General features: G+C 45.4%; 1 protein-coding gene across 1 annotated transcript in view; it reads right to left on the bottom strand.

The window, feature by feature from the left end:
- The window catches only part of LOC142591509 (fatty acid synthase-like), a 238068-nt gene that overhangs the window by 155570 nt on the left and 67638 nt on the right, over window positions 1-14860 (bottom strand). The window contains exons 3-4 of the mRNA XM_075703832.1: window positions 12896-13222; window positions 2252-2452 (exon numbers count right to left, since the gene is read on the bottom strand). Coding sequence (XP_075559947.1) covers window positions 2252-2452; window positions 12896-13222 — 528 coding nt within the window. The remainder of the gene's footprint in view (window positions 1-2251; window positions 2453-12895; window positions 13223-14860) is intronic.

Here is a 14860-nt window from a genome sequence, read left to right as displayed (position 1 = left end):
ACTGTTCACCGTTTTCCGGCTTGCAGCTACACGGGTCTGTAAAATCAAACAACGTAACTTGGACCAAGAATGCATGTCCACAGAAATACTCGCGGAAATAAAAGCAAAATACTTATTATGGGTTCAAACAAAGAGAAGTCCTAATTGTGCTGCTTTGCGACTTTGGTACGAAGAGGTTCACAATGCTATGATACGTCTAGCAAAACGTAATATTATACTAGCAAAATTTACGGACGCTCGTTGTGAGAGCGCAAAAAGATGGTCCCTAATTAACAATCTTAGAGGTGGTGATGTAATCGCTAATCGCCATGTTGATCTGATGTCTCGTTTTTCTTCAAATGGTACTGCCACCGCTAATGATTTTACCTCATTTTTAAAGGTGTCTGGTGTAGCGAGAACACATCCAGATATTTGCACATTGCAAACTAGTGTTTCAAAATCTGCCTTTCTTCCCACGTTTTCGGAAAATGATCTGAAATCAATCCTTTTCAGTCTAAAACCAAATAAGTCCCCAGGAATTGATGGTATTCCAATATTAGAGCTGCGCCAAACTTTTGAAGCAATAAAATATGTGCTACTATTCATTTTAAACAATATTATTGCCACTGGTATCATTCCCAATAATCTGAAAAATGCGCTGGCAATTCCTCTTTTTAAAAGTGACGCACGCAACAATATCGAAAACTACCGGCCTATTTCAATCCTTTCATGCGTTAGACAGATATTGGAAAAACATCTGCTCAAGACGATGAGCAGCTTTTTAAACAAGCATGGCGTGTTATCTCCTAGCCAGTGTGGCTTTGTGCCGAATCGGGGCACGCAGTTGCTGCTAGAAGATTTTTCCGATACACTAAACTTTGCGTTTGGACACAATAAGATTGCTTGTGCACTGTTTCTCGACGTTCGCAAAGCATTTGACAGCGTCTGTCATAGTATACTACTAACCAAACTTTCTTTGCTAGGCTGTCGGGGTGCGTTTTTGCGACTTGTGAAAAAATTCTTATTCACAGGCACCAACTTGTGTCTATTGAAAGATTTCGTAGCAACCTGACCGAAATTAAAGATGGCATCCCCCAAGGTTCAATTTTGAGTCAGTTATTAGTCAATTTATATTTCAACGATTTACCTAATGTTGTGAACGTCAAATTATATCAGTACGCTGATGACACTGTCCTTGTTTCATACGCTCGAAGTTACCCTCACGCCATCTCTTCTGTACAAATGGCAGCAACGAAAGTGATGGAATGGTTTAGGAATAATGCAGTCGATATCAATGAGTCTAAATCTCAACTACTCTGTTTCCACAACCCTGTCAAGCAAGTTATCCTATCGTCCCCATTATATTTGCACACATCGCATTGCAATCCCTGTTCGTGTGACCGTGTGCAATACGCTTGTTCTATTCAATACCTTTGTGTTTTTTTTACAGTGATTTATCCTGGAGCAATCATCTCGCACATATTTGTCGAAAACTTCGCGCAGTGTCTTGTGTTTTGATAATATTAAATGTTAGATGCCATTGTCTGTCAGGAAGCTTATAGTGCATGCCTTATGCTGCAGTGTGATCCCGTATGGGGTATCTACATATGGTCATGGCGCTCAACATTTGGTAAACCGGGTCAGTTCTGTCCTTCGTGGTATTCTGAAGCATATTGCATATGATGTCTCCCCCAAATCTGGTGTGTTCAAATCTTTCTCTTTACCTGATTTCAATTCCTTGCTCCTAGAAACTGTTGTCTTAAAGCATTTTTGAATAAGCCGGCATAAAATTCCTTATGTGACTGTTCGTTGCTTGAGACCAAGGAATGCTTATTTTACACCCCGCTGTAAGGCGATATACGGTCAAAGACTCCGTAACTATTATGTTCCAGCAAAGTCTAATGTACTTCCCCAAAGCATTCAAGACTTGAAGACAGAGTATGGTTTGAGTAAGGCTCTTAGCCACAATAATGCCTGATCGGAAGCCTGTCATGAGTGTTTTCTTTTTCACTGTTCAACTAATAACGTGTAACTAATGGCTCTGTCGCTGTCTGCCAAGCACTGCCGTTCAAGCCCACCGCAGCTTTGGCAGGCCCGATTCTTGCATTGTATGATACTCAAATCATCAATAAAGTACTATTAATAATATTATCGCTACCTTTCTTTATATATCCTTCTGTTATCATCATTTGATCATTGAAGAAATGACTGCTTGTGTAGGAGCTGGCGACACAATCATTGCCAACATTCGGCAAATTTACAGTGATCTCACCGTTTGAATCGAAGGGTCTGCTTATTCCTTCTGTTGACCGCACTCCCAAGTTAATGGAGTTAGCCATAACATTGGGACTGAGGGTGATGCTGGATCCTCCAACTATGGCCGCCTCGCAGCGTCCCGAGCGAAGTGCCAACACGGCTTCGTTCAGGGCGGTCATCGTTGACGAGCAGGCTGTGTCAATAGTCATGCTCGGTCCTGTGGAATCGAGTAATAAGCAACAGAGGTGAGGGTCGGTATTGTCTTGAGACGCTTTTAATGGCGTGGTTCATGCAGTCAGCTGCCTTAGTTCACGCTGACGAGGTTCGCGATTTTGTAGTTCTGGCACTTTCTGGGTCTTCACCTTCCCTACAACTTTAACATTACACCTAAATTTAAACGCTTTTCAAGATAACACAATCCAGATTGCTTTCCTTTGTGACTCTGCTGTTATTCGCAGTATATATGGGTAAGTGTGGGATTGTTACTGAAGCTATTTAATTTGTGAGGTTACTAATGAGCCCATTCTTATTTACTTTTAGCGGCCCCGCTCTGTTCATGAAAGAGCTCTCTGCCAGCTACAAAACATTCTTGCGCGAGGTCAATTTTGAAGGGTGTTCAATGCCGCCTCCTGAGGCAAAGCATCCCGGGCGGGATTGTTTAAGCACAGTGCTTCTGTGCTACAGGCCGTTTGTTCAAATCGAGCCATGCGACAATTTTGTTTCATTATTTGATTACCATGAACACATAAAGCCAACAAACAATGAAGTCAACGAAAGCACCGGGGAAATCGAGTGCGCTTGAAATTGGAATGAGGAAAATAATGAAGAAAAGGGAAATTAAAGCGGACGAAAACATAACATGCCGACGGTGGGAGCCAAACCCACAACTTCTGCATTACGCGTGCGTTGCATTATTAGTAGTGCTACGAGGAAGGCTATCAACTCGTCCAATATCATTGGTACTTATGTTCACTAGATCTAGCCTGGCAGTCAAAGCCAGCGCCAATCAAAACCACGGTGGACGAATGTAAAACATCCTTTTTTTCTCGATGGCGTCACATAACACGTGATCTTAGGAGCGCTCGTACGTGGTGAATAAACCCTCTCCTGCTACCTATTGACATCAAAGCTGTCTAATTCGATACCCTCGCAATGAAGCGGGTGTCGAATTTACTGCCGCTCAAGAGTGGCACAGAGCTAAGGGCCCATCCTTCGAACACCAACTTGGCACGAAAGAGGTCCATTAAAGACCAGCAAAGACCCATTCACACAAACATAGTACTTTAGGTCGGTGTCAAAGAATTTCATTGAAGAACGGTACCCACCCAGTCCCACATCTACAGCGATCGAGCACCTCAGAGACGTGGTTGTTGATGGCCCCTTCGCAGATGCAACACACCTTTTGGCCTCTGCTTCACGTAAGCGGCACCACTAGGCTCACCCGCCCAAGAAAAATCAGTAGTTGCCTTTTGCTACACTGCGCTTCTATCTTCCCATTTGTCTCTAAATTTCAGCGTTTCCTGTGCACTCTTTATTTCCTTTTACATTCAGTTTCCCGCGCAGCAAGCGCGACCCTTGTTGGGTAACTAACCTTGGGCATATCATTGTGGGAGGCATCGCGATGAGGTAGCGGCCATAGCCACGGTTTATTTCGGCCGGCGAGCTATGGTTCCGCAGGATATCAGGAGCGGCCGATGCTGCGGGCGCTCAGGTCTGGCTCGCCAGTGAGTTCCATTTTCGCGCTACATGCATGTGAGGCATGTTCTTCTTCACCGGCTCTGGAGGCGATAGTCGCGCCGCTACACCATATTTGCTCATAGTAGCGTCGTACATCAGGCGCATGCAGGACCTGTCCTTTGAAGGCCCTGCCGCGCACCCTCACTGCGCTCCGTTTTGTGTGAGTGGCGCTCCTGCCTTAAATCTGATGTGCACCTATGATATGTTCTTTCCCCCTCCTCCCTGATCAACCTCGGAAACGAGGGCGCTCCGAAGAAGTCCAAGTTTCTTGGCCGTCATACTGAGAATTTCCCACAATTTACGTGATACATTCTGAGAAAATTAAAAAGGCAACGAGAATGATCTCTCCTTTTCGGGTTTCGAAATCACTGAAGGTTATGACCGAATTATTAGAGTGTGGCAAACTTTTCTTCTTCTAGCGCGTCGCTGGTTGAAGACATGGGCGAGCAGTGAGGCCCGGCTTAATAGATGAGAAAGAGGAGCTAGAAATGGATGGAGTAGATCCACTGAAGGGGTGTACAATTACAGCCCAGTGCACCTAACTGTGCCTGGTGGTTCGATAGATACTGGCGAACCGTACTACGAACGCGACCTTCAGTGAATCAAACCCAGACTCCAGACGATCTCAACTCCATTCATATTACATCCGCAAACGGTCAGGTAGCTGCTACGGGTGTTATAGGAGTCACAGCTGTGGCTTGCTGATGCCATGTTACGGTTCATACAAGCTGAGAGCAAGTTTCGCAGCCTTCGCGTCACGTCGGCGTTTCTCAAACCTAAACTTCTGCTTGAAGCTTTGCCGCTTTAGGCCTCGGCTGATATATGTGACATCCTCGTCCAGTTACATCAGGAACCGCCATGTAAGACAATAAAAGAGACTCTTCTTCGACGTCTCGTCCCGCCTGCGCATCGGCGTATTCAGAGGCTCCTGATCAACAAAGTGCTCGGTGACCGACGTGCAGCTTAGTTTCTACGTTACCTGTAACGCCTGATTGGTGAACAACTACTCTTTCTACACGGTCGTATTACGTGAGAGTTTTCTACAAAGTCTTCCAGCCAACATACGCATGGTTCTCATCCCAGCTAAGGATAAGCCCTTGTCGGAACTCGCCGTACTGGCTGACGATATGATGGACATCGCTCCGGCAGATATAAATGCAGTGCGCAGCTCTCAACTTTCAGGAATAGATTCCTTTCTGGAAACTGTAAAAGAGGTCGCATCTCAAGTCGCCGACTTGCGTCAGGAATTGTACAACACTCGCAATTTCACTGACCGACCGTATGTAACTCAGCAGCTTCTCCCGCCGCCTTCTGTGCAACGGCAATTTCAGCAACCTGAGCGCAGTTTTTTGTCACAGGTTCTGTGCTACTACCACCTAGGTCTTGTCGCCACGGGTCGTCTATGTCTCTCATCCAGTTCGTGGTACACGGGAAACGCTATGGCTGGTCATCAATAAAAGCGGCGGGCGATCATGGCCCTAAGTCAAGGCTGCTTCTCCGTATAACCGACCGGACTACAGGGCTGCGCTTGTTGGTTGACACTGGTGCGGAGTTCAGCGCAATTCCTGGTTCCAAAGCTCGCCGGCGTCTCCACGCAAAGTCAACCCGCCTACAAGCTACCAACTTTTCCGTGATTCCCATTTGCGGACAGAAGTCTCTCACTCTCGACCTCTGTCTTAAGAGTACAGACGTCCGCTGTGCCATCTTAGGGGCTGATTTCTTTGAGCCTTTTCATTTGCCCATGGACATGAGCTGCTGTCGCCAAGTGGATAGCATCACATGTCTCTTAGTCAACGGGTTTCTCTCACACACTACTGCTATCAACCCTACTTTCATCAAACTACCTACCTCGGCGTATGCAGCTCTACTGAACAAGTTTCCGGAGATTACCACACATTCTCCAATGGATAAAGTCCCTAAACGCACTGTTACCCATTGCATTGTTACCATAGGCCCGCCCGTTCACTGGCGCCGCCACCCATATGGTCCTGATAAACTTACTTACCAGAAATGAATTCGAGCATATGTTGCCACTAAAATCATTCCTCCCTCATCGAGCTCGTGTTCGTCAGCACTATACATGGTGCCTGAGAATAAACGACTGGTGGCCCTGTCGTCATTATCGCGCACTGAGGCCCTATAACGTAAATCTATTCCAGCATATTTTTATTCCAATCTCCTGACGTCAAATTTGCGTAACCACCGACGCAAGCATCCAACGGTCACCCGAAGGGTTGTCTGAACAAACCAATCAAATGATCCCCTCATTCATAGGAGGTCACTTTTGTTTGCTTGAAAAACGAATATTATTGAATATCATGGAATATCGCTCAGCGGCTTGTCTTATCTAATTGGCTCACAAGAGGCGAGTAGTATGCTCAAGTGGAGAGGGATTCGACGGGGCTGAGCCACTGCACTGAATATCGATAACCGGATGAAGAGTGGTGCCGGCGTCTGTGATTGGTCCGCTTTCTCTTACCTAACTTGCGGTGGCTCGTCGATAATCGCGGCGGCACGCAACGGAAGCACAAGAACGACGCTAAAACGGATCCTCAGCTAAGAAGAGTTGGCAGAACGAGGTCGTAAACGTGCCAAAAGTTCTAGAAAAGGCTACACGGCCACACAAGAAGTTTTATTACACGCAAATAAACCCATGCTCTCCGGTAGGGACGAGGAGCCAGTACCGGAGCCATCGACAGCAGCCATCTTTTATTCCTTTCGGAACGGGGCAGCCTGCGGCTATTCCGAAGAAAATTCAGCTTTGTTCGGCATATTAATGCATCTTTAACGCGTACGCGTCACTTTGACGCAGTAAGTTGTTGCGGTTTTGTGACGTTGCATGTGAGGCAGGTGAAGTGGGTGCAGCTGGAAAACTTTTGACCAATAGCCGAGGGCTAATGGCAGAAAGGCGTTGAATCAGAAATAACTATTTTTGTTTTGTTCGGTCAGATTATGCACAATCAGTGTGCACACGTCATATCAGATGGGGAGCTATCGCGGTTTTCGTGACGTCGCGTGATAGACAGGTGAAGTGGGGGTGGTGCAAAAATGTTTTTGACCCATCGCGGTCGGCTGATTGCAGAATTGGAATAGAAAACTTTGGAATAGTTTTGCGTTATAGCGCCCCTGAACGCGGTCACTGTTCTCGACCGATACCCGATTCCAAATATTCAGGAATGCACCGTCTTAGCCAGCAGAATGATATATTCGTAAATCGATCATCCAAAAGCTTATCACCAGAACCCCGTTGAGCCAGCCGACATTGCAAAGACTGCAATAACTACCCAAATTGGCCTTTTTTGACGCAGATCAAACCTTTCAGTGTTTCATAGACGAAATCGCTAGAGGCTTGCTGTTTTGTTTTGCGTACATCGATCATCTTCTATTCGCGAGCAGCGATTCTCAAACCCATAAAGCACATCTACGGCAACTTTTCACTCAACATCGTGATTAATATTGACAAGTGTCAGTTTGAGGTTCTGGAGATCGATTTTCTTGGACATCAAATCACCAAGAGTGGCATCACCACTGACTGACAACTGTTCAGGCCACCATAGACTATCCGCCACACCAAAGTCCACGCGTAGCCTTGCGTCGTTTGTTCAGACTCATCAATTTTTATGGCCGTTCCATCCCTGCGTGCTCTAAGTTGGTGCAGCATCTGGAAGCACTCCTTTCCATTACAAAATCTGAGTCGACCGCACTTCCTTGGGACACGGTCGTTGATGACGCTTTTGCCGTTGTTAAGGCCGCACCTACACAAGCCGCCCTCCGGCATCACTCTTCACTGGCTGCTCGCTCTAGCCTTATGGTGGACGCTTATTCAGAAGCCGTGGGAGCCGCTCTTCATCGCTGGATTAATGGTGCATGGGTCACCATCTTCTTCATTTCAGGCAAGTTATGCGGCACTGAACGCCGATACAGTACTTTCGGACGGGAGCCCCTCACGGCCTACCTCGCGGCGAAGCATTACAGGCGCTTTCTGTAAAAGTGACAATTTATAATTCTTACCGACCACAAAGCACTTCTTTTGCCTTACGTTCCTGCGGTGCCATCCACACTCCTCGAGAACTCTGGCATCTTGCTTTTATTGCCGAATTCGCGAAGCACATAAGCCACGCCAAAGGCAGCCTTAAGAGGGCAGCGGACGGTCTCAGTCGTATTGCCATCAACGCCACGACAAGTTGTGATTGAAAAATTAGTCTTTTTTTTGGTCCACAGGTACTTGTTAAAAAAATAGACAACATACACAACCCATACTCCTCCATAGTGTTAAGCATAGTGTCGAGTACACTGGTGTAGTACTTGGTGTTGACCGTTCTTAAGAATCCTTTTGGGACTCACCAGTTCCTAAGTTTGTTAAACCTTACAAAACAACACGGATGCTCGCCACATTTTCCTCGATGGATCGCCCGCTGAGCCAACTGGAAACTGTTCCGAGAGCTCACACATCTAGGTGGAGGTGATATTGCCGCTTTTATTACAGGCGACACTGTGGCACATCTAACAGGTTTTATTTATGGCGCAGTTAAGAAATGCATTAAAGGAGCTAACGGACCCACAAATAGGCATCACGTGCCATGTGGAATGAAAAATGTCATAAGAAAGCTTGTGGATAGCTTCGGGATTCTCTAACCGCCGAATATCTCATTTTTTTAAACGACTTCAGTCACAAGGCTTAACACCTCGACATTCAAAGCGACAAAGAGTTCGGAAAATTACATATCAGGTACGAATTCTTCCGAGGCGAATCTATGGAAGAGGTTGAATAAATGGAAAGGCCGGGTGTCGAACACCCTACACTGGGCACCAAGGTGATATTCGGGAGGATAAGCAAGATTTTCTGATTGAACACATTGAATGTATCGCTAGCATTACATGCACACTTTCCTGCAATTTAAATAAACTCGCAGAGTGACAGCGTCTTGAACGTAAATGTGCGTAAGATGAAGCATACAGTCGTCCATTTAATATGGATGAATTCCATTTATCTCTCAATTGTTGTACTGAGTCCACACCAAGTGGGAACCACATAACGTATGAAATGATCAAGTACCTTCATTCAGAAACCCAGAAAGTACTCCTCTGTCTCTCCTGAATGCCATGTGGACGGCTGAATACACGCCATCTTCTTGGAAAGGAGCAATTCCACTTTCAATACTCAAACAAGGCAGACCCGGATTTAACTAGCAGTTACAAAGCAATAGCTTGGCAAGTTGTCTGTGTACGCTCTGTGATAAAATGGTGACGCCTAATTGATCTTTTCGAAAACATTGAAATACTATAACCTCCCCTATGCGAATACAGAGATGGGAGGTTGATGATTGACCACCTTGTCCGCATTGAGGTATACATTACAGATGCCTTCGGGCACAAACAGTTCTCTCTTTTATCATTTCATGATTTAGAAGAAAGCATCACGACATGGCACTTCGGAATTCTCAGAGATCTTTCTGCCATTGCTGTACGTGGCTATATGCTAAATTGAAATAAAAGCAGCCTGGCAAACCGCGCCTTCCATGTATGGGTTGGCCAGGCCTTGTCTTTTAAAAGGAACTGGTGTTCCGCAACGCTGCGTTCATAGTTGTACACTCTTCATTGTAAAAATGAAATCTGTGCACATGGCCATTCCACATAGTATGTTCTACTCTGTCTATGTCGATGACCGGGAGAGTGATTTCCAAACATGCAACCTTGCGATTCGCGAAGGACATGTCCAGCTTGGCCTAAATAACGTGACTAAATGGGCAAATGAAAGTGGTTTTAGTCTGAAGCCTCAGAAAAGCGCATGCCTACTTTTGACTACTAAAAGTAGAATTATTCCGGACGTAATATTGGGTTTTCTGGCAGCTGACTACCTGGCGTCATTTCAGACTCAAAACTAGCTTTCAATATTCACGTTTGATTTTTGGCTAAGGGTATGGTGAGGAAATGCTGTGTTTTTGTCGATTGTTGCACCGAGTCATTCTTCGATTGAGCTAATTTCTGCCTTTTTCTTGTAGGCGTATATTTCAAAACAGAAGACATCGGTTCTCTGTTAGCAAGGCTGAGTTGACTGCTCCTGTCTTAGAAGCACCTCTTTTATTTTGGCGATTATTTTTATTGATATGTAGGCGCTCATGCACGGGAACATGGCAACAGCAATTATACATGACAGACTTATTCGGATTAGTTAACCTAGGACACCTTGGAATCGCTGCTCGCCTTATATTGTAAAACACAATTTCATGCGATCACGTGTTGCCGCTGTTATTGCGCAGTGACGTTTTGCAGGTATGCATCTTGGCACTAGTCCTATCAGTTCGCAATCAAAACACTTCAAAACGCTGAAATGATTGAAAATAAGGTTGTAATGTCAGTGTACTTACTCTGACGCCCTTAATAGTATATAACCAGCGACCTCAATATTAGCTACGTCGCTTTTTAAGGGCTCCATATTCGTTACCATAACTGTGTGATACATAATTTCTTCATCATCCCCTCCCACGCGGTGTTGTTGTCGATTTTTTTTGCTAATATGAGAACTTCAAAGTTAAGTTAATCAAAATAATGAACCTACTGAAGCTTTCCTCACATACAACATGGGGTCGTGACAGCAAGAGCCTCATGAACCGTCACAAGAGCCCCACAAGATTACGAATAGGCTGCCAGCTCCGTAGTTTATAATTCCGCTGCACCCAGTGAACTGAAGATTCTAGATCCCGTTCGCCACTGAGGCATAGGACTTGAAACCTTGTACATAGTAAATTCAGATCAAGGTCGATACAGAGCTTCTACGTAGTGCCAGATGAGTCGTCTCTAAATATACAAAAGGCATATTTGAGTTATACATGCTTCCTGAAAGTCAGTTCTAACTGTGATCACACATGCTATCCTACCATAAACGATGTCATCTCCCTTACAATTTCGCGGCCTTTTTCACTTTGTGTGAGGAAGCTGTGTGAAGAAATGAGTGTTGCACTTCTGGAACTTCGCCTAATGCCTCAAGCAAAGATACTACCGCCATGGCAGTGGCAGCTAGTTCAGCATTACATATCGTTTATGAGGCTAACAAGGTATGCCGCTGGCGTACACATTCCAGTTGGATTTATAGAACTTCCTGCGAAATTATCATGCCCAGAGTAGTACACTGACAGATTTATGTCGCACGCCGATGTGTGTCACGCAGCACTGGGGCCGTCTTTTTCCGTAAAAAGACATTCTGCACACTAAAACGAGTATATTTCCGGCTGACGCAAATACAACACTGTCGGAGATTAAACGTGTCATGAAAACAAATTTGGAAAAACCATTACATTTACTGACGGTCTAGATTAGGTTAGAACTTTAAAGTCGCTCTGTAAACGTAAAAATGCTACCATAATTTATTTTCAAGCACTACTGTGTATGGCATAGCGATCCAACCAGCATGTAGCAATGTGCTGGGTTGAGCAGACGAAACCATCACTCTCGGTGGAGCAAGAGCGAGAATTCATTGTCGGTGGTCATTCTGTGTGTCGTTACATTCCTTTATCGCTAATATCAATATAGGGACAAAAAATAGGAAAGGGTTGTGACTGTGTTAGTAAACTGCCCTTCAACTATAGACCTCTTGCATAATGCCGACAACTGCGTGGTCAAATGGAGTTCCCCGCCCTATCGTGAAGGGTAGCCGTGCAGTTGGGCTCAGGGCGCCCGAACGAAGTTTGTTGGCCGCTCTGGCTCTACTGAAGGTCTGCTGTGGTGAGGTACAAATAAAGTGTTCGTTGGATAACATGCAACGAACACTTTTGCGCAAACGCAAGCTTTGTGCTAGGGTACGTAACATATAATTTGGCTCCTTCCTGCGCACGCCCCTCGAACGCGCTGTTAACCGCTGCAACGGATAAATGGTGATGCGAAGAAACCTTGACTGCAGCAGCTACAAGATTTCTCCAGTATTCCGTCGCTACTGATTCTCATGAGCCAATTAGACAAAAATTAAGCCTACTTGCGACGACACCTAAAGTGCTGGTGTCAAAACCCAACGCGGTCATCTAGCACCGCCGATGGGGCTCGCAAGTGATGAAGTGATACAGTCGCAGCCACCGCTGCCTCTAATATGATCAGTCACTCAAGAAATGTCACTCTTTCACCTACGCATCCTCAGGCGACTGACGCGCAGCTCACGACAGCGCTGAACTGTAGCTGTGCAAAAGGTATACCTAACCATGTTCGTGCTGCCCGCAATTCTCTTAGCTGGACTTAAGCTTGACATTTACTGTGAAGCACGAGCGAACGGTCGGCAGGAACTATAGCTGAGCCCGCGAGGCCCAGAAACTTGATACGGGCGTCCTGCGCTTGCCCGCACACCCAGCCATCACGATGGTAGCAGAAACCCAATGTGCGCACGAGGTTGTCGGCAATATGCAAGTTGTTAATAGAAGAAAAGCTACAATTACTATAATGAGGCGTTAACCAAACCATAAAAGATGGAAAGACGAGATACGAGAGGCGACACCGCCTTGAAATTCTCGCGCGAGTGTGTGGTAATATCATGAATGTTGAGGACGTCAGCTGCGTGGCCTATTTAAAACATTTTCACTAGACATGAACGCCATTGTATTCTGAAAGTGTCAGGGGCTAAACTTGAGAAGATTGGAGAAGTATTATTCAACCACAATGGCCGAAACGCGAAAAAAAATTAGCTTGCAATACATGACCTCACACTGACGTACCAGCTCCGGACTGGCGGCGCGGAGCTGAACAAAGAAGCTTGCACCTTCGTTTGCTCGCTTAATAATTGACCTTTTACAGCGAAATCAAGAAGAGTTATTGAGGAATAACTCGCCTACAATAACTTGATTCAGGTTTTTCTTTAGCGTTCTTTTAACGTCAAAATCCATCGTGAGACGGATTCTACGCGACTTTTATATTTAAAGTATGATACCACATATATACTTACCTCGTAGGTCAAGCGAGTAGGAAATTCGATTGGAGAACATGGACCGATGGCTTCCTAATGTGGCGTAGCCTGACCACTTCGTCGGGTTCGCTCTGAAAGCCTCGGCTGTCTCTGCGCTCGTGTTTCCTACGAAGACTCCGATATTGCGCTTGCGCAGAGTCTCCGGGTCGTAACCGGCGTCGATGACGGCCTCGTACGACGTCTCTAACAGCAGTCGCAACTGTGGGTCCATAAGGTGAGCCATCTTCGGGTATTTGCTGAAGAACTGCGCGTCGAATCGAGACAGGTCTTTGATCTTCCCGTGTATTCTTGGCATACCGTTGTATCCTGCGTAATCGGGGCAACTTATGAACAATGCTTGCTGTGAAAACATTGTACAGGAGTTCATTCTACTAAATGAAACCTTCGTATAAAACCTAAGAATGTGTATGATTTATATTAGTCCTGTAGTCCTGTTTATGTTATGACTAAGGCGTAGGGCAGCCTGTCACTAAGGCGTAGGACAGCCTCAATCACAGCATCGTAATAGCGACGAATTAATCTAATACCTGAATACTCCAACGTACGCTGTAACGGCTGATTGGGGAGAACGAGTGTACAACACGTGAGGCACATCGCAGCTGACTGAAGCCGGCAGCCTAAAGAGACCTAATTAAAATATAAGGGCATGTAAGTTAATAGATGATGGCTCTTCTATGAAGCCCGTCATTTTATTACTCTGTTTGGCTCAATAGTCAACAGGACTTAATACAATTACACAGTCTTCACTTTAGTATACAACTACGACTGTAAAAACTGTAAAGCTCTGTGACCTGTTCTGGTTAAGAGTTTTGCAGCTCAATCATCAATAATCAGTCAGACGTACATGTCTATTTCTGCTGTCAGACGGTAGGCGTAATTGATCACTGAGATGGAGGTGCCAAAGCTCAATGAACTAAGAGCTCCGCCTCTTTCTGATTGCAAGACAAACAATTATTTAACCGATCTGGCTGACTGCGTATGGTAAACGCTAACAGCTCAGCAACATTTTTTATTCAGGGCCTAAGGAAGGCCTGAGCAATAGAATAAAACAAATACATACAAAACCCCGTCTTCGCTCCACGCTTGAGGGAGTGTAATGCGTCAGCATGGCTTCCTGTGCATGATTTGATATACTTTTACATCCTACCATGGTATAAGCTACTGCAACCCGGCACCGGAATCGTGAAGTACCTTGACTTCCCTCACCCCCTGCAGGTAACCATGAGACTAGTGACTATAGTGCGATGGATATATGACATCTTATCATTTTATGATCATGCATGACGGTAGCAGTACTATAACTACCTTCATATATTGCAGTAGTGCAAAAGGGCGCCGAGTAGATGAGCACTCCTGCCACACTAACTCGACAAGTCGCCCTGAAAGGTGCCTGTGTACGTCACATCATTCTGGTGTTCCTTCTTTCCTGCTGCGTCTTCTTCCGCTTGACAGCACCGAAAGCTGTTTTTATACATATAACGCTATCTCATCAATACTCTCGCAAGGACACATATTTTACATAAGTGGCATGATCGGCCCTCCGATACATCCACGCTACCTGTGGCAGAAGACCGTCTTATAAAGCGATTTCGGACACTGATTCATACAGTGCTAACTCAAGGTGGCGCCCATGCAAAGAACAGGATTTGCTTGAAAACAAGTTCCTGATTTTACAGTGAAGCTGTCTATGGCTACGATCCCGAGATTTCTAGTTGATGTAACGCCGGCAGAGAACTATTGTCATCAATGGTTCGTACTCCCAAATGCAATGGCAGAGACGAAAAACACTCAGCATAGTCAAGCCAAAATAACCAGCCTATCAACTGACTTCAATATTGTTGCCGCACCACTATGGGCGGCGGCTCGCTATCAATATTACGATTGATCTTATTAGTGCCAACACTACAAAATACCGTTACTACCATCACTGTCAAGTTATAAAGC

This window comes from Dermacentor variabilis, chromosome 8, assembly GCF_050947875.1.
Source record: "Dermacentor variabilis isolate Ectoservices chromosome 8, ASM5094787v1, whole genome shotgun sequence".
NCBI classification, from domain to species: domain Eukaryota; kingdom Metazoa; phylum Arthropoda; class Arachnida; order Ixodida; family Ixodidae; genus Dermacentor; species Dermacentor variabilis.
This window is presented reverse-complemented; position numbering and strand designations above follow the sequence as displayed.